Source organism: Zonotrichia leucophrys, chromosome 9 (genome assembly GCF_028769735.1).
Source record: "Zonotrichia leucophrys gambelii isolate GWCS_2022_RI chromosome 9, RI_Zleu_2.0, whole genome shotgun sequence".
Taxonomy (NCBI): domain Eukaryota; kingdom Metazoa; phylum Chordata; class Aves; order Passeriformes; family Passerellidae; genus Zonotrichia; species Zonotrichia leucophrys.
In genome coordinates this window covers 13,722,670-13,748,959 of record NC_088179.1, presented here as the reverse complement: position 1 = coordinate 13,748,959, position 26,290 = coordinate 13,722,670, and the positions used below count along the sequence as shown (strand labels likewise).

Genomic DNA, 26,290 nt, shown 5'->3' with positions numbered 1-26,290 from the left:
AAACTCCAGGAGGAATCCCAGGGACACCTATGCTCAGCAGCCTCTATTAGCAGTAAGTTCTACTTGTTTTCTCAAAGGAGATCTGCCCAGGGGAGTGCTGCTATTGCAATTAGCTTTTCATTTGGAGCATCTCCCACCCTTAGGGACCCCAATAATGCAGTTCAACAGAGGGACACAGTAATGGCTGTTTCAACCACAAATACTTTACCAATATTCAGCTGGCAGCCATTTGTATATGGGCAAGGGGACAGAGGAAACATCATTGTGGCTTTGTATTACTGTAGAAGATTTCGTGCTTCCAGTTAACTTAGATGTAAGCAAGAGCTGGTTACTCCTAGAATGGGAGAGCAGCTCTTCCTCTTTTTAAGTCACTGAGTCTTTTAAGATCAAATTCAACTGTCCTGGAGCTCTGTTCACTGCAGTGTCCTTCAGAGCGAGTCCTCATTGCTGTCAAATGTTGGATTGCTATGGCCTCCCATATTTCCTTCTACTGTTACTGCCACAGAATCTGAGAAGAAGGTTTCATTCAGAGGTGGCCAGGCTGAGTCCTGCTCCAACACACGCTGCAGCCTCTTGTAGTGGCTCTTTGAGTGGTACTGGAATGTCTTTTTCAGAAGCAGCCACAGGGGTCTGTTCTCAATGACTGCTTCCTGTAAAGGTAAAAGCAAAAAGAGGGTTTAAGAGGACCTGGACAGCCATTTACTCTTCATCCAAAGTACAAACATGGGGAGAACAGAGGAGACACAGATCTCCCACCTGCCCTGCTCATCCATGTCCCTTAAACAGTCTTTTATTGATCACATTTCATACCAGCTCCACCAGCGTTCTCCACCAGAGAACTGTGACCAGTTCCTCCTGAGACTCTTCAGGATCTGAGCAGAAAACACCACAGGCTGCCCATATTTTTCTAACCTGGGGCAGGGCTCCCACTCACCAGAGGAAAGAAAAGGTGGCTATGCCTTGCATTCCCTTATCATTCAGATGGAATGCTTTAAGAAAAGGGAGCAAGGGTGAGGTAGCAGCAATTACTCCTGTTTTACTAGATATTCCCAAATTGAGCTGAGGAGGAGGGAGAAAGAACAAGACTTGACAATTTTATCTCTCCAGTAGTGGTGACCAGCACATCCAAGGATGCACACTCACCTCAACAAGGAAGGACACAGCCAGTGTGACTGCAAGCATTCCCACCATGGAGATTCGCCACGTGGTAGGGGTGCAAACGAGCTGGGGGAAAAGCAGGAGAAGCTATTCAGCAATGAATCCACAGTAAACACTGGTGGGCACTTGTGCAATAGAATACAGAATCATTTAGGTTGGAAAAAATCCTAAAGGTCGTTAGGACAAACCATAAGCCTGGCACTGCCAAGTCCACTGCAGTGCCACAATTACACTTCTTTTAAATACTTCCAGGGATGATGGCTCAACCACTTCCCTGAGCAGTTTGTTCCAGTCTTTAACCCTTTCAGTTAACAATTTTCCCTAATCTCTAGTCTAAACTTTCCTTGGCACAACCTGAGGCCATCTCCTCTCTCACTTGTTACATGGGAGAAAAAAAGTGACACCCACCTTGCTCCAACCTCCTGTCAGGTAACTGTAGAATTAAGATCATCCCTGTGCCTCCTTTTCCTGAGACTGCACAAACACAGCTCCCTCAGCCACTCCTTACATGACTTATGTTCCAGACCTTCAGCAGCTTCATGTCATAAAAGGCTAAACTCTCAAACTGGCTAACCCTGCTGATAAGCTAATACTGCTATTTGTCTTGAGGAATTACTGATAAAGATGCTTTTAAATCTATGATGCAGTAGAGAAAACCATTCTTTAGAACTGCAAGAGGAAATCTAACTGCCTTTTTACTTTCTAATATTAAGAAATAGTTCAAACTGAGTATTTCAGCTCCAAACCCAGTTCCAGCTTCCCAGAGATGGGACTGGCTTTCTTTCTGCTTTTGGAGATGCAGCTCAGATCCACAATTCGGACCAGTAGTTTCTCCAGAGCTAGGCTATTGCAGAGCCTTTTATTGCTACTCCCTCATTTTCTGTTCTCAGCGATTCCAGTGAATTCCCTCCGGACTTCTTGGGCTGGGAGTTTTGCAGTTCTCCCCAAATGCATTTTATCCCCTTGCAGCTGCAGTGATGAAAAACGTCCTGTGCCACCGCAGTCCACAACAGGACGATGACTTGCTTTAAAGTGCCATCTCGTGGCAGGTTACCTAACTGGGTTTGCCTGCTGAGACGAGCTCTGAAAATAGTTACCGGCAACAGTGATAAGTGGGCTGTTGACATTTAAATCTGAGACCCGGACTCTTTGACTATATTTCTTTTTACAAATTCCATTAATTCCATGTCTAAACCGACTTGCTAACTGACATGCAAACATACAGGACTGGAAGGTGTAATAAATAAAAAGGTGTAAAATGCTGAATAAATTATGTTCAGCACTTGTGACTCAAGGCCACTGCTCTGATTGCAAATGTATAGAAAAAACAGCTGTGTGGTGCATTTCATGTTTTGCTCCTGTGACTCCTACAACAAGACTGTGAGAGTGTCACAGTAGAGGAGGTTAACATCTCCCAGCATCAACATACTAATTGTCAGCTCCACTGACAACCCTGTCCTTCAGCTGATGTAGATCTTATCCTGCTCTCACGTTTGCACAAGACAACTCCCAGCCCGCATTCTGCCAAATGACAGAAGTCAAGCCTTATTGGTATTTATTAATCAAGGATCAAGACAGATCCTCTCTTGCCATGGCAGCCCCACTATTCTTTCCCTACAATTGTTCTAAACCCAAAACCTGCTTTGGGAAACTGCAGGCTACCTTAAATTTAAACAGAGAGCCTGAGAAGATTGGGGACTGGAACTGAGAGCTGCCCTGAGTGCAAACTGGCAGATTTTGGCAAGAGGGCCTTTGTGCAAAGTAGCACAACTTGAGAAACACAAGAACATGGTGCTTTATTTTAAACTCACAGAGCCCAGCCCTGTTCTGCTCCTGGCTTCACAAGCCACCAATACACCACACATAAGCTTAGTGATGTTATCTTCTGTTGCTTGGACAATGTGCTGAAACAATCAAAATTACAAGTGTGGCTGTCCCACTGAATGCACAGATACATAGTTTGGAGTCACAGTATTTCCAGAAGTTTCTACAATCCCATCATCTAAAATCCACCTCTTTAAATATGATTTGTCTTTAGAGGTGCCATATCTCCCTGCAAAAATCTGTGCCTTTTGTGAAAGTAATCCCAGTGTGCTTATAATGGACTGGCAGTAGGAAGAAAATCCCCTTTGGAACAATACTCACATCCATCTTGGAGTAGAGACCATCAATGTCAGCAAACATCAAGAAGAGGCAAATACCCAGCTGCCCTATGAGCACCAGTATGAACACATCTGAAGGGATAAGAGCAAAGAAAGAAACCCACAGGCTTAGGAGCATTCTCAGCTGTTTGCCTTTATTGTAGAAGATTGTAATAATTTTCTCTGTTACACAGTCATCAAAAGAATCCATGAGATATAAAGGAATTTTCAGCAAGAGAAAATGAACATAATATAACCCCAGCTTTACTAAATCAAGTGGATATACATGGGTGTGGGACAAGCATTGTAGCCACAGATTTAAAACACGAAATGGGTATTTTGAACAATTGATTTGACCGTCTATATCTGAGAAACTTTATAGCTTTCCAGTGAGTCTCTCTCTGATCACAGTATATTGTGTGATTCAGAAAAATGGCCAGGATATAGTCTTGATCTTCTTAATATGATTAGGAATGCTGCCTTCAGTTTCAGTGACGTCAAGACTTTGGTCTTGATCAGGATCTAAAGAGTCTAGGTAATGGAGAACCTATTGCCTTCTCCATCTGTAGGTAAATGTTCCAATGATAAGTAAATTAATTTTCTCTTCAGCTGGCATGCACTGAACTTCATCCTCCACCCACTCATTTGTGTTTTGCCTTGTTCTGGGACACTGATGACCCACTTTCCTGCTCTCTACAAGGAATGCCCCCTCTTCACTATTACTATACTGAAACATCAAAGCCATGACACCTGCTGCATTATTTTTACTCTTCAGTAAAAATAATAAAAAAGAGCTGAAGAGAGCTTTGTCTAAGAGCATGCTGCAGTATTTGTCCCAAAGAGAAAAAGAACAGCTCTTCCATGACTCACTGCATTTTCTGGAACTGTCACAAACATATGTGCTCATCTTCCCTTCGCATGACAGCCTCTCTCCTGATTTTTTGGCTGACATAATTTTGGTCAAGTTTAATTTTCCCCTATTAAACCGACCTCCTTATATAAGTTGACTTATTTTTCATTTCTTCTCTCCCCATACTTACAGTTGGTGTAGATGGGTTGCCTGAAAGGCTTTCCTTTGGAAAACACTAGTGCTACAATGAGGCAATTGATGGTACTTAGCAGCCACACTGTGGTGTTTTCATAGCTCTTGAAGCCATTGTCTATTTGCTCATGAGCTCCATCTCTCACCCCATGGAGGCCCAGGCTGGAGGATGAATTCCTCTCATGGTTGTTCACTGATAGGCAGGCACTGAAAAAGAGTGTCACCCTGCTCAGGGAATGATCATTGTCCTGGGTATCTCCCCCAGCTTCCACTATTCACTATCAGGAATCTTCCCTCACAGCCATGGCATAGATTATTGGCAATGCCCACAATCTCTCCACTGGTTGAGCTTGCTGAACTTGTTAGAGCTTGAGCTCAGACCTGGTCTCTCCTGCAATCAAATCCTCCTCTCTGTGCTCAGCAGAAGCATTCTCCCCACAAGAACTGTGCATGGCAGGTCACTGGGGAGCTTAGGGACCTCAGGCAACACTGGTTAAAGTGTTTGCACCCTGTGGGCAGCACAGGGTCTGCTGCAGCTGCTCATCAGGCCTGCATCAGCTGATCAATAGCTTCACACAGACCTGCCCCACTAGGTCAACCCTGCGGTATGCAGTGTCCCAGAGAGGGGTCCTACCTGTGTATATCAGTCTGGGAATACCAAGGCTGCTCCTGGACCACCACAAACCCGAAGATCTGCATGCTGAGGCTGAAGAGGATGTTAAGCACAACAGAGAGCAGCAGTGGGGGTGAGATGAGCTGGCTTGGAGGCCTGTAGGGGACCAGCTTTGGATAGGCACGTGTGAAACTCACTGAAATATGCACAAATGTGTTTACTAGTGTGTCCAAAATACAAGCAGTGATGCTGTGTAATACTGACTGGCACTTTTAGAGTCTGCAATATTCTTAATAAAACATACAAAGATTGTATCAAGTACAAAAACACAGAACTGCTTTCTTACGAAATCATATTGACACAGAAGAGGTTAACTAATGTCATCTATCATGAGGTATTTTTGAAAAATAAAATGTTGAGTTTTTATTTTATTTGGCTACTGTAAGACCCAAGATTATGATCATATACTTATGCTCTTCTCTTTGTGTCACTTGTTAGCTGTGGCTTGGGATTTTTTTCTGCCCATGTTCTGCTCATCCTCCTGAACTAAACATCTAACCAGGTTATTTGAGCTGGAGAAGGACAGCATTACCTGACACAACAGGTTTTCCTCTGCTCTTAAGTTTAACAAAATTATCCAGACTTTTACTCAAAGAGTTATGCACAAAGCTTTGATTCAATTGCAGATAAACTACTTACAGCAATGTAGCTTTTGGCACGCAGTATTGTTGTGGCTGACCTTTTAGGCTTGATTTCATCAAAGTCTTTTCCTGTTGTCTGTGTTCCAGCAAGGATGGAACATACCAGGATGTGGTTTTGCTATATGCTTCTCATGGCCCTGTCCTTGCCATTCCTACTTCTTTCCCTGCACTTATTCTGTCTCAATAAAATTGTCTTTCTGCCTCAGCACTGGCTTCCCCTCTTATTCTTGACTTACAGCTCCCTGTTCTGTAATGTCTGACATCTGTCATGTCTTTTTTCTCAATTTTCACCTCTCTTTTCTTTCAGGGCTCAGGTTTACACAGCTTCAAATGTAAACTGATAAAAACTAATCTCTACTTTTCATTTGGGCATGGAGTCAGGTGTCTTCTTAATCTGCCTTGCTAAGTCAACAGGAAACTGCCTGAATAGACTTTCCACTGCACTTGGTGTGAGTTTACTCCTTGGTCCTAAAGATAGCAGCCCAGTTACCAACAACCTACACGCTCAGCAAATGCACCACTAAGTAATTCCCATATTTAGGGCTCTTCTCAAACAAGACCCCTCTTCTACTAATCCAAACATCCTGTATTCTACATAGAGGAAGTTTAGTCTGCAGAAAGCTTGGTCTCCTTTTCTTCCTTTTTCTATCTACAATTATGTATTTCCAAGGAGGAGAAAAGTATTTGAGATCATTCTCTCATTAATACATAGGATGTCTAAGGGGCTTACTTGTCACACCAATTACAGTGGTAATAGCCAGATCTTGGAACAAAAATTGGTAATTCCCAAAGGAGTTTAGTTGCTGAAAAGAGGAAAACAAAGAAAAAAAAAATCACAAATCAGACATTTGCCATAGGCATGTTTATATTGTCTCCAGAAAGCCGTATTATATCCATGGAGCTCCTGCTCTGTTTGTTCTGAAATGCTGCTTTGCTGTTTGTTCTGAAATGCTGCTGTGCAGATAAGGAGACCACACCTTTCACCACCCTGCCAATAGGTTCCTCACCATTGGGCCTGCGGTGAATATTCTCATTTTGCACATTGTTTGGACTAACTACACTTTCAGTTCACTCCAGGCAATAAAAGAGAAGAACATTTGAAGAGACTGCTTTCTCACTGCTGGGTTACTTCTGAACACAAAGCCCTCCTCTCCATCTGGGAAAAAGCCATGCAAAAGTGGTTTAAGGCACTCCAGGGGATTTGCTTACTGTCAAGTTAATTCATGCTTTAAATGCTGAATAAATTGTAACAGCATATGCTTACACCAGATTCTTCCTTTTCACAGACATATGCCCTCATCCAAAACACCATTCAGTATCGCAGCTTTCTTTCTGCCCAGCTTGGATCTCGAGCCCTCTGGCTGAAGTTAATGGGAAGAATCTTGCCAGTTTCCTACTGGAGGGCTGCATGATCACACCACAGAATTTTGCAGCTCAGGTAAAGGTAAATCTCCGTCTCCCAGTCTCATGTGGCTTTTATGCCCTGTTTCTCCTACAAAGAAATAAAAGCTTATCCACTTCCAGCCAATGTGTTCCCAATACATACCCAATAAAGCAGGAGAACACCAAGGTACTGAATTATGCTGTACAATGCCATGTACTTGAACATGCAGAAGGAAGTGACAAGAGCAGCACGGCCTTCCCTGTGTGAAGATATAAGTAAAGTACAGCAATTAGGTGGTGGGTCTGTTCTGATGCCAGTTCTCCCAAAAGGCTGATGAAAAACAAGGCACGTGTCACAAGAAGAGAGGCCTTTACCAGTATCTTGCTGGGAGGTGAAATAAATAAAATCTGACCTAAATGAAAGTAAAATCTTCACTTACAGAGATCTTGCCCAATGAAATGGGCTTGATTCCTGTCACCTGTGTTCTGTAGACTCCAATTTACCCCAGCAACTTTTTCTGCTGACATTAAGAGTGTAGGTAGCAAACTCTGTATGAGGAAAAACTTAACAAAGCCAAGCAGCTGCTCATTGAGTTCAGAACTAACAAGTCTTCTCCTCCTACAGTGAGCATACAATATCCAGTCAGGATAATGCTCTCTTCCTGGCTATTCAAACGCCCCAGAAAGGAAAACCAGGATCCTGGCATAATAGATGCCACATTTTACTGGCATAGGGTATCAGAGGTAGAACCTAGAATTCATTTACAGGTTGGCTGGCAGACATTTGATTCAGCTTTATGGACCATTGTTCATGTTACCTCTTTTGCATTTAAAATATTTTTGATGACATAAAGCTCAACTGTAAATGTCTTCCTCTTGTGATAATTAATGTATCTTAAAGGAATTTCAGATAGGGACTAGGCAAATGGCAATTTCAAGGTGAAAGGCTTTTTTAGATATGCATATTGTAACTTGATGGGAACACCCAAGGCTAATGTTTGAGAGGAGTGGGAGCTTCCTTCTTTATGAAATAGGTAAGAAAACCCCATGCTTACCTGATTAGCTCTGGAACACAGGCTATGCTGGGCGTTCGGGATGTGAACGGTGAAGCCACAGATGCCTCCTGCTCCGACAGGGATATCCCTGCATGTGCCACTTTCAAAGCCTGAAAGTCACATTCCTCTTCAGAGCTCACCAGGAAGACACAGCAACTTACATGTCAGCCAAGCAGTGACCCCTTATTATAGGATGTGTTCTGGGACAGCAGTCCCTCTTCACTCCCTGGGGGTGCTCCACCCTGAGGGCTCCTCCAGTGAGATGCCAAGTCCAGGGAAACAATGGGGATGAGAGCATGGGAAAGTTCATTTTCCACAGACCCCACAGCCATCCACTACCTGCTGCAAAAGACTCAAATACTTCAGACTCAACCCAAACTTCTTTGGCTCTGCCTCCTTTTTTTAGCACTTGTTTGTTCCCACACTTTATGCAGTTAGTCTGGGTTCTTTGCTTGCTCCCCCCAGGAGAATCTTCTGGTGGTTTTTGTAAGGTTTTTGAGATAACAAACTGCAAAAATCTCTGCCTAGGACAGCTCTTGCATGGTAAGGACCACACAGTGAGATCAGGTCTAAATCAATACTGGTGATAGTACAGCTGCTCTGTGAATAAGTGGTACACCCCCATCTCCAGCATGTGCTCAGTTTGGAATATTCTACTGGCATTGCATTAATTTCTCATTTTTAAAATATACTGTAAAAATTTTCCCTTACCCCACAGTCATTGGCTCCATCTCCACACATGCCCACAAAGTAACTAAAAAATAAAGTGATAAGGCAAATGAGGAATCAGACCCTGCTCCATGCAAGCCATTTATGCAAGTCATCCAAGATTTTTGTTAAAAGCCTTTTTAGGAAGTTAAAGCCTGTCTGGCCAGACAGCAGTTGAGGTGCTCACAACTGCACACACCAGGTTGATAATCTGAAATGCTCAAATCTAAGGCTCACCTTGCTCTAGGACAAGTCCTGGGGCTAGCTATGTGAAATAAGGGTGAGGTCTTCAAAAGACTTGGGAAACAGCTGAGCAACAAGAAACAAGATGGGTGGTTTAGAAATATACCTACCTCTCTCTCTCATTCTCTCTCTATTTATATTTATTTGTGTATTTATTTATTTCTATCACTGTGACTGTGAACAATCCAGACTGCCCTGACACATTTTCTAACCCATCACATTGAGCCAGCAGTAGCACAGTAAAAAGACAGCAAGCTCAGAGAAGCTTCAGTGCTGGGAGAGGTTCTTATAAATCTTGAAGAAACAAGTGTCAATCCTTCAGGCCCAGAGAGAAGTAAAGATGAAGGATGATATGAACAAACAAAATCCAGGACCATGGAAGTATTTGATTTTGACAGGTTGCCAAACCAGAACCGAGTTCAGTGCCTCTTTTTTAACAGACTTTTGGAATTTAATTGCCAACTTGCAGATGTGTGAGGGTTTCAGTTTTGTGCAGTTCCATGAAACTCTATGCTAAACAAAAGCTAGCTCTTACTAGACTCTTTACAAGCCTTTAAATTCAACAAACACTTTCAAATTCATTAGGAACTTACTCCATCTTTTGAAATTCTTCTACAAGACTGGATTTCTGACTAGGAGACATTCTAGCAAAAACTGTTCCATTCAGCAAGAGCTGTAAGGAGAAAAATAGGAAATTATTTCTTAAAAAACTTGAAGTAAGTGATTTCAGTAATCATCTGAATTAAAATCACCAAATATCACATTTATAAACAACTGATTGTACACTCTGAAAGGAGGGAAAGGCTGATGATCAAAGGTAAAGGAGATCTTAATTAATATTTTGAAAAAGCTACAATGACAATAAGGACAAGAGACCTGGCATGCCATTTGAGTTACCTGATGAACACAGATTGCCAGGTAGGGAGTTATAAGAAGAGAATTTGTGAGAATTCATTATAGTCTGTCCATGGAACAGACAAGCTGAATTGCACCATGTGTAATATCACATTTTCTCCTGTTTTCCAAAACAGATCAGAGCCAGTGCTGTGCAAGGGGTAGGGATTTGGGCACAAATGTTTCAAATCCTGTCCTCACAACTTAAGGTATACCTGCTTCTCTAATGTGCAGAGAAAAATACAGGGATTTTCAGATCCTTCCCCATATAATAATATCAGAGATTCATCCAGCCTATAAGTATTTCAGGGTTATAATTGTTCCCAAAGATGTCCTGATACAGATCTCTTCAGCTAATTGTACCAGGACAATTCATATCTCCTGAATGGCAAGGGTATTCCAGTTACACAATCCAGATCTTACCTTTGGAAGTAAGTGCCTGAAATGGTGTGCTACAATTTGGTAAGATTTTCCACTCATGGCAAAGTGATACTGGCCTGATGCCAATGCCAGCCTGACTCCTGGCTCAGTCTGACTGTCATCCTCCTATAAAATGAGACAGAATGAGTGCTGTGCCCAGGCCCTCGAAAGCTACTCTGCATTTACACAGAAACTACTACAGACAAAGTAAAGGGCATACTGTGAAGAGAGTATGAAGGCTTCTGAAGGCTCTGGGAAACTTGGATTCAAGACCTATGGCCTTTGCTTGGATTTGTAAAGGGACTGAGGCATATAATGCCAGTAATTTCAGTGTTAACTGGGTTTTCGTTGCACGAGTTCTATCAAACGGATTGTTGCATTTGGTAGAATTCATGCAACAGTGCCAATCTGGTGGGCTGCACTGGAAATGAGAGGGACTAAAGCCAGCAGATGTGCACCACATCTAAGGAAGTCTTTGTGCAGTGAAACACAGGCAGAAGTTACTCAGGCTGAGGAACCACTGCAGATATTCCCTGCCATCTGCCTGACTCTACTTCCCAGAGAAGGCTCAGCACCTTCACACCAACTCTTCAGGGAGAAAGTAAGTAATCTTTTTCCCAGCTTCTCTGTGGAGATGCTTGATGAAATACATTTCTTAGCCTGGCTTGCCTATGATTCACTGTGTACATGCAATTTCTCAACAGTGGGTCTGTGTTTTAATTCTGCAGGTGTGGGAAGTGCTGACACTCTACCTGCTTGAACAGGGCTGGTTCATTCAATGCAGCTCCACAGATTTTAAGTCCACATCTATCTCATCAAATTTGTCTTGCAAGAAAAGCAAGCATTTAAACTGGCATCAGCTAAGCATGAGGGCTAGAGACAAATCTTTCTGATATTTCTGCAAAGCTGGTCTCAAACCCAGCTAGGCAGTTAGCAAAAATGTGTTCACAGGATAAAATGCTAGGAAGTAAACTCTAGGGGAGCGCATTTTTATAAAGATCCCCTGTCATAAACACTCTTCTAGCACATATTCTGCTGGTCTCCGTTATACTACCATAAACTCACTCCTTGTTTAAAGCATTCCATCCTAGTTTGTTTTCCTGCTACACAAAACCTGCTTCTGATATGCTCACCAGGCTTCTGTAGTCTTCAATTTTGTTTTCTTCTAGGGATTTCCAGGTTATAGATGCTGAAAAAGATCCAGGCCCTTCATTTGCTTCCACAAGAATCACTCTGTGTGTTGGAGCTATCATGCCAGCATTTTTGGCAACTGTTATAGCTGTCTGAATGTTGTCCCCTATAAAAGTCAAAGGAAGTGTCATCTAAACATTTCTGCAGTAAGGAATTGTTTATTCACTAGCCTGAATTCTAAGTTTTCAAATATATCCAGAAGAATTACTAAAATTTCAGTGTCTGTACATAAGAAAGTTTTTTATAAAGATTAAAACTTTGCAGATAAGGTTTGTCTCAATCAATAAACATATTTTCATTTGAAAAAGAAACATTGTATTCTGGACATGAAGTATTTTCATATTCAGCTCAAAGAAATCCATATGGGAAATGTGCTCCTAAATTATTTGTTTTAAACAAAAACAGTAAGGTGTTCAGTGCTCTGTTGCTGCTGGTATCCTTGGTTCTCTTTGATTGGTGTTATGGTTTGACTAGGAAGAAGTTGGGAATTCTGAGAAGCTGTAGTCAAACTAATGAAAGTTTTGAGTTTCATACTGACACCTGGTGTAGCCAGTAGAGTTTAGACACACTTTTGAGAATACACAGGAGTTAAAAGCAGGGCACTGCCCTGGCACTTCTTCTTTTGGACATCGTCAGGCGAGGAGTTCAGATTTCTCTCCTCTGCCCGGCTCGCTGCTGCTGGGCGGGGGAGGGGCCAGCTACGCGGTAGGCCTGAGGCCTGGACAGAGGGGGCTTCGGGGGGGCTTCGAGGATGGAAGGGTAGAAAGTCTTAGAGAGTCAGCTCTCGGGCAGCTAGCCCCTCTTTCTTCTCAGGAGAGCAGCCAGCCAGGAGGAGAAGGGGGGAGAGAGAGCCCGGCCGGCCGCAGCAGCAGCACGTGTGAGAGTATTATCTCGTCTTAAGACAGTGTCATGGTTTGAGCCTGGCACAGAGCCAGTGCCCCCATGAAAATGCCCCACCCTGGTGTCTGCTGTGAGATGTGACCAGGAATAAGCAAAACAGGCTCCAACTTAAACATAAATAACACTTTATTACCTAAAACTACAGGAAAAAATAGGAAAGACTATAAGGAAAAGAGAAAAAAAATTGAAAACCTTACAAAAACCACTTTTCCTCCTCCCCACTCCCTGACTTCCCAATCCAATACATTCTCTCAAAAATACCAACTGCCCAGTCCGGCACGACACTTTAGTATACTCAAACATCAGTTCATGAAGAGGGAAAGGAGTCCTTCTTGTTCCATAGGCTTCTCGTGGAGACACACTGAGACCCTCGTGTGCTTCCCTGTCACTCCGGCACCGCCCGGAAAGTCCATTTGCCGTTTGTGACACGTTCCTTCCATGCTCAGTGCTCTCACCACCGAGACATGGCCAGAGCTGCTTTTAGGGTGGTCTTTCAAAGGATGCCTTGTCTCACTCCAAAAAGGCACAGTCTCTGCTTTTGGGACAACTGTCCCCCCCATATATTTCCAACCCCCTGGGGCCGGGGGGTCCTCACAAATGAACCCTCCTGGTTTTGAGGCACTGCCTCCCCCTAAATGCAGTCTGTGTCACAGGAACAACTGAGTCCATGGTACAAGAAAGTCCAGCTAAAAGCCATCCAATATCATCTCTCCCCACCCAATCATCTCCACAATCTCCGGGCCAAAGTCTTTATCTCATATCATCTCTCATCTCCCTTCTTATTCAGCTTCAGAAGAAATTTTTAAGCCCAATATGCAGAAAGGTGTTAAAATTTCAGTTTGTCTTTAACGAACAGTAGCTTCGCAGTGCACTGCTGCCTGCTGCGCCTGGGCAGTTCCTCCCCCTTCTGCTGGTGCTCTCTGCTTTGGGGGGAAGGGGGGGTGGGGGTGTGCTGCCGATGTCTCTTTGGGCTCCCATACTACCCTAACATCTCTGTGAGGCTCAGCTATGCTGGCCCCTTGCTAGTAGCAGTGGGTCTCGGACGAGAGGAGGTCTGAACTACTCAGGGGTGTCAAAAAGGAAAGCAGGGCATGCCCTGCATTTACCTTTTTGGAGATGTCAGGCGAGGAGTTCAGATTCTCTCCTCTGCGGTGCTCAGCTTCCGGATGCCAGCTACGCGGTAGCCTAGCCTGGACATAGGGCCTTCGGGCCTTCGAGGATGATATACTGTCTTAGAGAGTCATCTCCGGGACTACAAAACCACTTCTTCCAGCAAACTAGAGTCACAGCCAGTGACAATAGGGAAGAGATCTCTGGCCGCTCCAGTTTACTCAGCACTCGTGATGTATTTCCGTTCAGGACAATGTCATGGTTTGAGCCTGGCACAGAGCCAGTGCCCCCATGAAAATGCCCCACCCTGGTGTCTGCTGTGAGATGTGACCAGGAATAAGCAAAACAGGCTCCAACTTAAACATAAATAACACTTTATTACCTAAAACTACAGGAAAAAATAGGAAAGACTATAAGGAAAAGAGAAAAAAAATTGAAAACCTTACAAAAACCACTTTTCCTCCTCCCCACTCCCTGACTTCCCAATCCAATACATTCTCTCAAAAATACCAACTGCCCAGTCCGGCACGACACTTTAGTATACTCAAACATCAGTTCATGAAGAGGGAAAGGAGTCCTTCTTGTTCCATAGGCTTCTCGTGGAGACACACTGAGACCCTCGTGTGCTTCCCTGTCACTCCGGCACCGCCCGGAAAGTCCATTTGCCGTTTGTGACACGTTCCTTCCATGCTCAGTGCTCTCACCACCGAGACATGGCCAGAGCTGCTTTTAGGGTGGTCTTTCAAGGATGCCTTGTCTCACTCCAAAAAGGCACAGTCTCTGCTTTTGGGACAACTGTCCCCCCATATATTTCCAACCCCCTGGGGCCGGGGGGTCCTCACAAATGAACCCTCCTGGTTTTGAGGCACTGCCTCCCCCTAAATGCAGTCTGTGTCACAGGAACAACTGAGTCCATGGCTACAAGAAAAGTCCAGCTAAAAGGCCACTCCAAATCATCTCTCCCCATCCAATCATCTCCACAATCTCCGGGCCAAAGTCTTTATCTCATATCATCTCTCATCTCCCTTCTTATTCAGCTTCGAGGAGGATTAGCATTTTTGTAAGGCCCCAATCATGCAAGAAAGGGTTAAAAGTTTTCAGTCTCTGTCTGTCGGACGGCTCCCACGCACGCTGCCCACACGCTGCCGCTGCGGCCGGGCAGTCCTCCCCCCCTTCTCGCTGGCTGCTCTCCTGCTCTCCTGGGGGGGGGGGAAGGGGGGGGGGGGGGGTGGCTGGCTGCCGATGTCTCTTGGGGCTCCCCCACCCTTCCATCCTCGAAGCCCCCTCAACACCATCTCTGTCCAGACCCCCAGGCCTCACCGCATGGCTGGCCCCTCCCCCGCCCAGCAGCAGCGGGCCGGGCGAGGGAGAGAGGTCTGAACTCCTCGGCCGCGATGTCCAAAAAGAGGAAATGCCAGGGCAGTGCCCTGCTTTTAACCCCTGTGTATTCTCGGAGGTGTGTCCAAACCCCACTGGCTACACCAGGTGTCAGTATGAAACCCAAAACCTTCATTGGTTTGACCACAGCTTCCCAGAATTCTCACTCCTTCGGGTCAACCCATGACACTCCACCCTTCACCTCCGAGAATACACTTTCTAAAATTATCAACAGGACTACAAAACACTTCTACACAACAATACCTTAGATTCACTATGACTATTCATCTACCTTAACTTAGTACATGCTTTCCTTATTCTTTTTGGTCTCATCTCACAGCTTTACCTCATCATTCTCCCGTGATTCGATTTCCCGGTCCAGGGAACCAAAAAATGTCATGGTTGAGCCTGGCACAGAGCCAGTGCCCCCATGAAAATGCCCCACCCTGGTGTCTGCTGTGAGATGTGACCAGGAATAAGCAAAACAGGCTCCAACTTAAACATAAATAACACTTTATTACCTAAAACTACAGGAAAAAAATAGGAAAGACTATAAGGAAAAGAGAAAAAAAATTGAAAACCTTACAAAAACCACTTTTCCTCCTCCCCACTCCCTGACTTCCCAATCCAATACATTCTCTCAAAAATACCAACTGCCCAGTCCGGCACGACACTTTAGTATACTCAAACATCAGTTCATGAAGAGGGAAAGGAGTCCTTCTTGTTCCATAGGCTTCTCGTGGAGACACACTGAGACCCTCGTGTGCTTCCCTGTCACTCCGGCACCGCCCGGAAAGTCCATTTGCCGTTTGTGACACGTTCCTTCCATGCTCAGTGCTCTCACCACCGAGACATGGCCAGAGCTGCTTTTAGGGTGGTCTTTCAAGGATGCCTTGTCTCACTCCAAAAAGGCACAGTCTCTGCTTTTGGGACAACTGTCCCCCCCATATATTTCCAACCCCTGGGGCCGGGGGGTCCTCACAAATGAACCTCCTGGTTTTGAGGCACTGCCTCCCCCTAAATGCAGTCTGTGTCACAGGAACAACTGAGTCCATGGCTACAAGAAAAGTCCAGCTAAAAGGCCACTCCAAATCATCTCTCCCCATCCAATCATCTCCACAATCTCCGGGCCAAAGTCTTTATCTCATATCATCTCTCATCTCCCTTCTTATTCAGCTTCGAGGAGGATTAGCATTTTTGTAAGGCCCCAATCATGCAAGAAAGGGTTAAAAGTTTTCAGTCTCTGTCTGTCGGACGGCTCCCACGCACGCTGCCCACACGCTGCCGCTGCGGCCGGGCAGTCCTCCCCCCTTCTCGCTGGCTGCTCTCCTGCTCTCCTGGGGGGGGGGGAAGGGGGGGGGGGGGGTGGCTGGCTGCCCGATGTCTCTTGGGGCTCCCCCACCCTTCCATCCTCGAAGCCCCTCAACACCATCTCTGTCCAGACCCCCAGGCCTCACCGCATGGCTGGCCCCTCCCCCGCCCAGCAGCAGCGGGCCGGGCGAGGGAGAGAGGTCTGAACTCCTCGGCCGCGATGTCCAAAAGAGGAAATGCCAGGGCAGTGCCCTGCTTTTAACCCCTGTGTATTCTCGGAGGTGTGTCCAAACCCCACTGGCTACACCAGGTGTCAGTATGAAACCCAAAACCTTCATTGGTTTGACCACAGCTTCCCAGAATTCTCACTCCTTCCGGGTCAACCCATGACAGACAGACAGAGACTGAAAACTTTTAACTTTTTCTTGCATGACTGAAGCCTTACAAAAATGCTAATCTTCTTCGAAGCTGAATAAGAAGAGAGATGAGAGATGAGATGACTTAGCTCAGAAATTGTAGAGATGATTAAATGAGAAGAAATGATTTGGAGTGGCTTTTTAGCTAGACTTTTTCTTGTAGCTATAGACTCAGTTGTTCTTGTGACACAGACTGCATTTAGGGGGAGGCAGTGCTTCAAAACTAAGAGGGTTTATTTGTGAGGACTCTCTGGCTCTAGAAAGTTAGAAAAATATGGAGAGAACAGATGTCTCAAAAGCAGAGACTGTGCTTTTTTAGAGTGAGACAAAGCATCTTTGAAAAACAACTTTAAAAGCAGCTCTGATTTATGTCTCGGTGGTGAGAGCACTGGGCATGGAAAGAACATGTCACAAGCAGCAAAAGGACTTTTTTTTCTCCCCGGGCGGTGCCGAAGTGACAGAGAAGCATCCGAAGTTTCAGTGTGTTTCTAGAAGCCTATAGAACAAGAAAAACTCTTTTCCTCTTCATGAACTGATGTTTGAGTATACTAAAGTGTCGTGCCGAGCTGAGCAGTTGTTTTGAGAGAATGTATTAGATTGAGAAAGTCAGGTGGTAGAAGAAGAAGAAAATAGTTTTTTTTGTAAGGTTTTCAATTCTTTTCTTTTTTTTTTTTCCTTATAGTCTCTCCCTATTTTTCCTGTAGTTTAAGTAATAAAGTGGTCTTTATGTTTAAGTTAGAGCCTGTTTTGCTTATTCCTGGTCACATCTCACAGCAGACACCAGAGTGAGGCATTTTCATAGGGGCACTGGCTCTGTGCCAGGCTCAAACCATGACAATTGGCTTTGGTGTATGTGGGCTGAAAGGGGTGAGGCCAAAGTGTTTGGAAAATGGAAAAACTTTGAGGTTGTTTTATCCAAACTGGTTTGGATTTGGATAGAATAGCCTTTCAAGAAGAAGAAGAAGAAGAAGAAGAAAAAAGACAGGCAGGAACTGGTAGGCATGAGTTAACAGATGTCAAAAGGTTTGGAGATTTTCCTGAGCACGCATGCCCCGTTTCTGCTCATTTCAGGAGGCCCTATTAAAAAGGGATCTCGCACAACAAGCCTTTATTAAAATCAGACATGGCCTGGTGAATTTGCCAGGGACAATATGTTCACCTTATGCCATTTTTAAAACACAGATGCTTCTTGGATTGAATATCCATGCCTTCAAACCAGCGGTGCTGACAACAGAAGACTTTTCACTTAAACATTGTTGGACTCCCTGTGTGGGCCAGTGACCACAAAACAATGCACCTTTTTTAGATACCTGTGACCATAACAGTCCTGATGTGGGCAGCACTGAGCTCTTCCAGAACAGGCTTTGTCTCCCTCTTTAATCGATTCTCCATTATCAGCAGGCCCAGGAATGTCAGATCAGATTCTACCTCCTCCCTAACAGTTAAAAAGAGACAGACAGATTAAATTATTTATTTTCCCTCTATCACCTTTGGATTTGGTGATAGCCAGTTATAACTATCAACCATCCCACCTAACTCAAAAGAATTAAAATAATTTGTCTATTTTCTGCAGACCCAGGATGTCTCTGTTTTGTGGAGCTATTTCAATACCAGTAATGCTAATTCAGTACCAGAACCCTGAATTTCCTGCAGGACTCCCAAACTGTGGTGGTCTGATTTAAAAAGTCCCTGCACTTCTCATTTGAGGACTGTACAACACAGAAACATACCTTATTTAATGTGTCTGCTCCTCTTGACAGTGAGAGCAAACAGCCTGTGGCAATTTGTTTTCCCCAATTTCTTCCAATTCTCTTTTCCCCTACATTTTTCTTTTCACCTGTGCTATTGCTTTTTTACAGTTGAACATATGTAGTTGAGAACAGAATTGAGTAGACACCCCACCCCTGAGTCATGAACTAGAGGTCTCTCAAGGACACAGGTTGACTCTGAAGAACCCGAAAAGAAGAAAAGCTTTCAAGTATTCATTTTAGACCCCAAGGAGATGCCAAACACTTGCATGGCAGTCAGAATAGCTGAGTCAGGTGGTGCCTGAATGGTCACTGCTTTTCACAAGCTTTTTTCTTTCTCTTGGCAGCATAAACATCACACATGCTGCAACTGCATTCACAACTGCAAAGTCTGGGCCATTTCACACACATTTGCTCATTGGGTGGAAAGGTCTGTTATGACACCTGTGGCAAGATTTATGTAACCACTTGCAGTCTACCTCAGTACCATCAGCCCTTTCAGCAAAGCAAAAAACCCTGTGAAAAAGCAAGTGAGCCTCACCTGGATTAGGACCTGTAGCTAGTAAAGACAGAGGACATCTCAGTACCTGCAGATATTTCAGAAGTGATGATTCTGGAGTATCACATACAAAAGCAAAAGGCTTTTGGAAAAAACTATATGGATTCAACTGAGAAGTGCTCCTTTGTGAATCACAGTGTGGTATTACAAAACTAATACCACAAGCATAATAGAAGAGTTTGCTAACTTCAATAGAAACTGAACAGGGTAAAACTGAGAAAGCCAAATGAGTGAACTAACAGAACAGCAGAAGACACTTTCCTCTGGGCTTTGTGGTTTTCAAAACCCTAACCCTAGGCAGAGCAGTGAAAGCAGCCTTGGGCCGAGGCTGGTTCCAAGGAGAAAGCTGTGGAAGAAGCCAGGTCTTGGCAGCTCTGTGTTCCCCTTGGCATGCCTTTCCCTGCCTTTGACTGAGCTGGAGATCACTACTGGGGGTCATCTACTTTCTTTGCTGAATTGAAGAGTGTAGGTAAGAAAAAAATTTTAAAATACTTCTCTTCAGTTGAAAACATGGGTAAAACTGCAAGGAGACCAGTGCAAATGATGGAATGAAGAGGGGGTATGTGCTAGTGTTCAGAGTGTTATAGGCTTATGCTTCCTATGTTAATTCAGAGTTATGAAATTGAATAAATACGTAAGGATTCTGTGCATGTGCCATAGGAGTGCCCTCTATCTTGTCCCAGGCCTATATCCAGATTTAAATCAGATTCCCACTGGCCTGAATCTAACAAAACTCTGTACTATGACTCTGCTCTTGGCAGGGGTGCTGTGGTGATGGTGCTCTGTGAGGCACCCCTGGCCCATGACTGAATGTGGCCAGGAGCTGTGTTTTTCATGTTTACCTTGTTAGAGCAGCAGGTGGCTTCCCTGCCTGCAGAGATTTACAGGCCAGGCCAATGACTCGAAAGCCCTGGGCTGTGTAGAGCAGGAGCTTGCTTTCAAAGTTCGATGGGACTGTGCAAAAGAGGAAAACACCATTTATCACAGCATTGAACTGCTTTCTAATGAAAGGAAGCCTTGTAGCATGGAAGGTTTATGTCGCAGAGGACCTGTAAACCTAGAGTCTACCAATAATAGGCCAAGCATGTAAGAAGGGAGTTTTTGTTCAAAGAAAGGAAATTTTGTTCAATAAGAAAATCTTTGCCTCTCCTTTATCACTTGGAACTTTGGTCCTAAACTGCAAAGACCTACCTTCTTCCAAGGTGTCATGAAGGGTGTCTGCTTCTCTAGATGCCTTCCCAAGATTTGGAGAAAAAAACCTCACTTTTTTGAGGGAGGCGGAGCTGTAGACAACTTTTCCAAATATCTATTCTGACAGGGAGTGTACATCTTGTATAGGAGTTCGTAGTTACTTTTATCTCTTATCTCTCTCAAAATCCTTCTTTGTTGAGAAGGGCTGTGTGAGAGATTAGCCTTAGACTTGGAAGACAACAGAGACACTTTTCAGGTTTTAGTATAAAGCCTTAGACAGACATCTCATTTTGGCCTTCCATTTCATTGCACCATCCAAAGTCACTTATACATATCTTTTTCTAGGATGCATTTATAAATGTTTGTTACCTGTTTCTGCTCTGCACAGCATGGCCACTGTTTCAGGAGCCCCTTTTGTGAAGGCCTGTGTGTCCCCACCAATTTCCTGGGCAATGACAGACATTCTTTGCAAGGCTGAGGAAAATGGGAACTGATGTAAAATGGTAATTCCTTCCACAGGGGCCTAGGAGAAAAGCAAATGGATTACATACTCTAGCAAGGATTTTAAACTCAGACTGAAGGATTTTAGGTCTGTCCTTTGGGCCATAGTAAGAAGCCAATCATGTATAATGGGCCAATTTGTCACACTTAGAAATGACTGGTACATAAAGATGAGATTAAATTTGTGCAGAAATATTTAGCTTAAGCAGTAGGAAAAGTTTGTTGACAATTTTAGCAGACTACAAAATGTAATTTACTGAAAGGAATTTACTAGTCCTGTTTCTTTAATAAGACTCTGGTCTTGCAAAGGGAAAATGGTTGTCAGAGAGTGTCCCACCAGTGTTTGTCACCAGTAAGGGTCTGACATCAGCCAGCAGACTCCACTGCATTCCCCACTCAGCTGAGTTCAGAGTGAGTCTCAAGCCATGAGGACAGGCACATTCCTGAGCTGGACAATCTCTAATCCAGCATCCCCCTGTTTCTGGTGTGAGCAGCAAGCTCCCCCAGGCGTCTGTAATCAGATAGGGCAAGGCACTCTCTCTGCAGGCAGTACAGGAAAGACAAAGTGCGGAAGAGCTCTCTTGGACAAGGACACCCAATCTTTCCTATACTATGCTGAAAGGTAAGCCTTACACTGACAGTCTAACTTGATCATGGATGTGACTCTTGCAAGTAACTTACAGTGGTGGCTTGAAGTCCAGGTCTAACAACAGTGGCATGTGTGGATCCTTGATCTTCATTCTGATGTCTGCTGGAATCATCTATCACCTGTGTATTGAAAAACAAAAATATTTCAGACTGAAACACCAGTACAGCAGAAAGGAACCTCAAGGATCCATTTAGAGCTTTTCCTTGTCTCTAAATAAGGTATCTTATTCATTCCTGGGAGGGGTCTGTCTAATGTCAAACTAAACACTTCCGATAATGGAAAATCCACAGCTTCTCTTAGCAATCGAGTAGAAAGCCTCACTGGGTTCACTAAGACACTGCTGTACCCTGGCACAGCAAATAGACAATGTCCTCTCACAGACAATAAATCCTTTATTCATTACAACAGAATTAAATAAAGGAAATTTTTTAGATATAGCATAGACTCAATGAGAAAATAATACACAAGGATTTGTATTAATGTAGAAAGCTCTGCTCTTGAAATATTCCACAAATCATCTGGATATTTTATCATCACAACATGATTGTGAGGAACAAAAATATTTTTTCATTTCAAAAGAAACTCAATTATTCCTGTTTCACAGGACTTATTTAACAGAATTCCTGAGTTTTTCATAGCTTTGACAGGTGTCTGGATAAACCTGAGATGGCAAGGTGATCTCCCCACTGTTTGCATAAATAAATCACCACTTTACCCAGTTGGTAGCCTCGAACATTTTCACATCCAGTGGGTCTCCTTGAATCTTGCCTTCCCAAACAATTAATGAATGACAAACTGCCAGTGCTTTGAACACTGGGCCCCAAGGCAGGCCGTGATCTGCAGGGAAACTGTGAATATTCTGAAAGCTAAAGCAAAAGAGAGCATAAAAGTTACTCCCAGAGAACACCAAACAACATAAGACTAATGGAAAAAAAATCCTAAATTGGGGGCTGTTAAAATCTCATCCTGAGCCCAAACCACACGGATGTTCTGGGGACTTTTCTCCCACATGAACTGCTTTTCATGCACCTATAAAGGCTGGGATACACATGCTCAAACCAGGTGTGTGATGCTAGTTAGAGAATCCAATGGGATGGAGAGAGGAACAGATTATTATAAAACATCTTCCTTGAGGCTTGTGCAAAGATTCTTGGAGTTCTGAAGCTGATACAAATTTGAGCAAGTCTGTGTATGCACATTTCTGGCAATGTAAATGGGCAACATCAAGGCCACTGAAAGAACAGAGTATCAATCTTGTGGGTAAGAGTGACTTCCTGTCATAAAGGGTTGGGGTTACACTGCAGTTTGAGATCTACCCCAGGTTTTCAACTGAACACTGTCTGCCCAGACATGCTGCGCCAAATGCTGGCAACAGCGGCTGTATCTTTTCATCTGGAGCAGGACCCCTGGGATAAGGCAAACAATTCATTTTCCAGAGGATATAGAAATAAAATTTAAAATCTAAACATGGGGAACTTCAACTGCTTAACTGTTTAACAATAACTGTCTTCCAAATTTGGTCCTTTGTCTAGTAGAAGAATCTAATCACTAACCAAATTTAGAAGCCATTGGCGTGTCAAGGAGCCTTACCAGTTTCTTTCAGAGGGCAGCAAGCCCCAAAGATCCAGGCCATCTTCTGTTAAGGTGCCAGTCTAAGTTAAAATGTACATTAAAATTAACTTCACACATAAGAGCTCCAATAGAAATGAAAAACAAGAATTATTTTTAGAAGTTACTGTCCAAAAAATACCAGCATGGTGCAGAGCAAAAGTGCTACCAGACAATTCCTAGATTACAAGAAAAACAAGAAATTGCCACAGCTTCTGTTCAGACAAGAACTGAAGTACACAGCACTGGTCATTTTGTTTCTAAAATACAATAGAAATGCTCATCAAACCCCAGCCTCCCACTCCCAGCAAAGCTCCATCACCAATGAGGGCATAACCACCACACAGCCATTACTTTGTCAAAGCAGACAAGGTTCAGCTGCCCACACACGTTGATCCTCTGTGGGCTGATGCAAAAGATGCCCTTTTTCTTCAACCTCTGCTGGGTATAAATGATTCCTGTTGTCAAGGCAGCTGGCAGAGCTGGTGGGACAGCAATAGTGATAACATCCAAAGCCTTCTTCACCACTTCTCCTGTCTCCTCCTGACATAATAACAAGGACAGTTATCAGGAAGAGAGTGGCAAGAAGCACTGCTTGCACTGAGCCCACTTCATTGCTCCTCCCTCCTCTGCAGGTGCTCCAGGCTATGCTGTTTTCTGCCCGTGGTTCACCACATATTCATCTCCATAAGAAATTAATAGGCTTGATTTAACCAGAGGCTTTAAAGCCTCATCACTGCTAAAGAGCAGCCTCCAGGCCTTCATCCATTCTCTATGCAAACAAACCTGCCAGGTCCACAGCCTCCTCCAAAACACATGTGTTCAAACATGCCAGCTAGATCATTGCACCCGCAGACAAACCTATTTTCCCATGACACAGCACACAGGAATCTGCTATTTGTATGGGCATTTGTCCAAATGCCTATAGGCACAACTCTGGATTCCATGTTAAGGTGACATGTGAGACATATGGGATGGTGCTGAAAATGAGGGCAGAATGTATGAGCTAATGATTTCTTCTGACCTTGTGTTCTAGGAGTTGTGAAAGGAAATTGCTTTTACCTGCAGGAAGAGGAATGGAAGTAACAGTTACCTTTGTAAAAGCAATCTATAATTTGGGAGCTTAGAAGTCAATGTAAAAGCGACTGCCAGGATGCTGAGTGTGGACACTGTTATTCTGGGCAGCTGATATGAATGCTAAAGAATTGAATGCTTTTCAAATTGGGGTCCCAGGACTGAGACACTGCAAACTAAAGCAAATTTGCACTTCAGAAGTACTTGCAAACCATCATAGAGATCTACTATTGCTACTTCTGAGTTTGGGACTTTGACCACAAATCATGCTGCATTTGATGCGCTGAATTTCTCTCATGTTCTGGTTCTCCCTTCATTGATATTGTCTCAGACCACAGAACACACCAGTTTGATCATATTTTGTATCTATTTTATGTTAGAAGGAAGTACTTACCACCCACCTTATATAAATCCTCACAAAAGAGAAAGCATTTAGTACATCCTGTGATTCAGTCTTAAAAGATTGACAAGACAATTTCAGCAACTGAGATAGCATCAGCATGTATTTTACATATTACAATGGGGAAGTTAAATTAAAAAAAAAAAAAGGAAAAACTGGAAAGGAAAAAAAGGGAAAAAAAAAAAGGAGACACAAGAATATGTTCTTAAACATACTTTGTTTGATATCCTAAGGGGAAATAATCTTCTGAGCCAACTGATTGTAGATTATGCCTCAGGAGAAAAATTATTCAAAAGCTGAATTACAGAATCAACCTTACAACTCATGACTTGGACTTTACATTGGCAGATAATTACCATGGCATGAAATGACTTCTTGAAAGCTTCTGAAAAAGTTCTAAATCAATTAGGCTTTAAAATTTCCAGAACTACTGTTTACAGTGTATAACTGTTCTCCCATTGACTTTGATGCATGAGAATGAGTGAACTATTTTTAAAGGGTTTCAGGTGAACCATTTCTCCTGCATTAATAACTCACCCCATTAAGTGCAAATACACACACTGTGTAGATCATTCCAATGGCTGCAAATGCTATGAGGCACATCAGGAACCACATGGCATCCCTGTACAGCTTGAAGTTCATGGGTTTAGGGTAGAGAATGGATCTCACCAGATCCCCCTTGGCTGTGTTGAAACCTGGAAAGACAAATCATTCCAAGGGGAAAATGTTTATTTTAATTCTCTGCAAAGAATGGGGGGCTTCAAAATTATTCATAATTTCTGCAATTTATGAAAGAAGGCCCAGGTGTTTCATTTTAGTGTACGTGACCTTAGAAAGGAGTTATTTTTGTCTTAGGGGGGGAAGGATTTTTTTCCTATCTTCCTTAGGGGGAAGGATTTTTTCAATGTCTTAGAAGCAGAGCAAAATTCTTCTTTGTAATCATATGCTGGCAGTTTTTTAGAAGTTATGCCAAGCAAAAAGAAACAAAGCATAATAACCTACCCTAGCCCAGGATAATGATTCTCCATCTGTCTGTTGTTAATATGGATTAGTGCCTTTAACTTAATGTGATTTGATACTTTGTCAGACTGTTCCAGTGGAAAAAATCATGGAAGGAAAAGTGAACTCAAGTTTTGACTGACCAGTCTGCAGCACCACAGCTTTCACTACTCCTCTGTCATCTGCCTTGGTCTGGATGACCTCTGTTCCACAGAAGAGGACATGTTTTCTGTAATCCTCTGCACAGTACACTCTCCAGGGCTTCAAATTATCAGCTTGTGGTAGGTGGATCTTTGTTACAGGAATACTTTCTCCTAGGGAAGATTAGTTCAGATGAGGAAAACTGCAGTACACTTAATAACAGCCTGCTGACTTTCAAATAAGTACCCAGACATCTAGATGGTAAGTTAAAGGTATTTACTAGAGAAACCAGTTCACAGAAATTTTATTTTTATATTTTGACATCTTCAGAGTGAATAGAGCTTAAAGCCTAGGAAATGAACAGACTGCTACAGAAGAGTTTTCCTCTGCATCAGTACAGCTTAACTTCAGTAAGTCTGAGAACTGAAAGCAGTCCAAGGACTCCAAACCCTGGCTGTAGATGTAGAGGCTTGAAAAGAGGCCTGAACTTGTGTTGCACGACTACCTTTGAATGGCCACAAGTTGTTCACCTAATTTGAACCTCATGTGCAGGTCACTACACATTCCCTCAAGCAGATGGGAACATGATATCCCCTATTCTCCCTCTGTAGTAAAAGGAGAGCCTTTAGCTCAGTGCTTGACAGGTGACAGGTATCCTATTTATGTCAAAGCAGTCAGTAAGGTGAAGAAGAAATATTTTGTGACAGCTGAAGTTTTTTAAATTAAATGTGTTTCTGGAATTTCTCATTTATATGAA

At 43.5% G+C, this 26,290-nt stretch overlaps 1 protein-coding gene across 1 annotated transcript in view; it reads right to left on the bottom strand.

Moving 5' to 3' along the window:
* Window positions 1–257: 257 nt before the first annotated feature.
* Window positions 258–26,290, bottom strand: part of LOC135451749 (probable cation-transporting ATPase 13A4) — a 42,261-nt gene continuing 16,228 nt past the window's right edge. The window contains exons 10-30 of the mRNA XM_064721221.1: window positions 25,536–25,706; window positions 24,931–25,088; window positions 23,274–23,462; window positions 22,902–22,963; window positions 22,027–22,177; window positions 21,344–21,430; window positions 20,531–20,684; window positions 19,813–19,924; window positions 17,974–18,098; window positions 11,492–11,655; window positions 10,362–10,484; window positions 9,638–9,717; window positions 8,805–8,847; window positions 8,094–8,203; window positions 7,202–7,298; window positions 6,386–6,458; window positions 4,976–5,150; window positions 4,340–4,548; window positions 3,304–3,392; window positions 1,144–1,224; window positions 258–650 (exon numbers count right to left, since the gene is read on the bottom strand). Coding sequence (XP_064577291.1) covers window positions 429–650; window positions 1,144–1,224; window positions 3,304–3,392; window positions 4,340–4,548; window positions 4,976–5,150; window positions 6,386–6,458; window positions 7,202–7,298; window positions 8,094–8,203; window positions 8,805–8,847; window positions 9,638–9,717; window positions 10,362–10,484; window positions 11,492–11,655; window positions 17,974–18,098; window positions 19,813–19,924; window positions 20,531–20,684; window positions 21,344–21,430; window positions 22,027–22,177; window positions 22,902–22,963; window positions 23,274–23,462; window positions 24,931–25,088; window positions 25,536–25,706 — 2,675 coding nt within the window. The 3' untranslated portion in view covers window positions 258–428. The remainder of the gene's footprint in view (window positions 651–1,143; window positions 1,225–3,303; window positions 3,393–4,339; window positions 4,549–4,975; window positions 5,151–6,385; window positions 6,459–7,201; window positions 7,299–8,093; window positions 8,204–8,804; window positions 8,848–9,637; window positions 9,718–10,361; window positions 10,485–11,491; window positions 11,656–17,973; window positions 18,099–19,812; window positions 19,925–20,530; window positions 20,685–21,343; window positions 21,431–22,026; window positions 22,178–22,901; window positions 22,964–23,273; window positions 23,463–24,930; window positions 25,089–25,535; window positions 25,707–26,290) is intronic.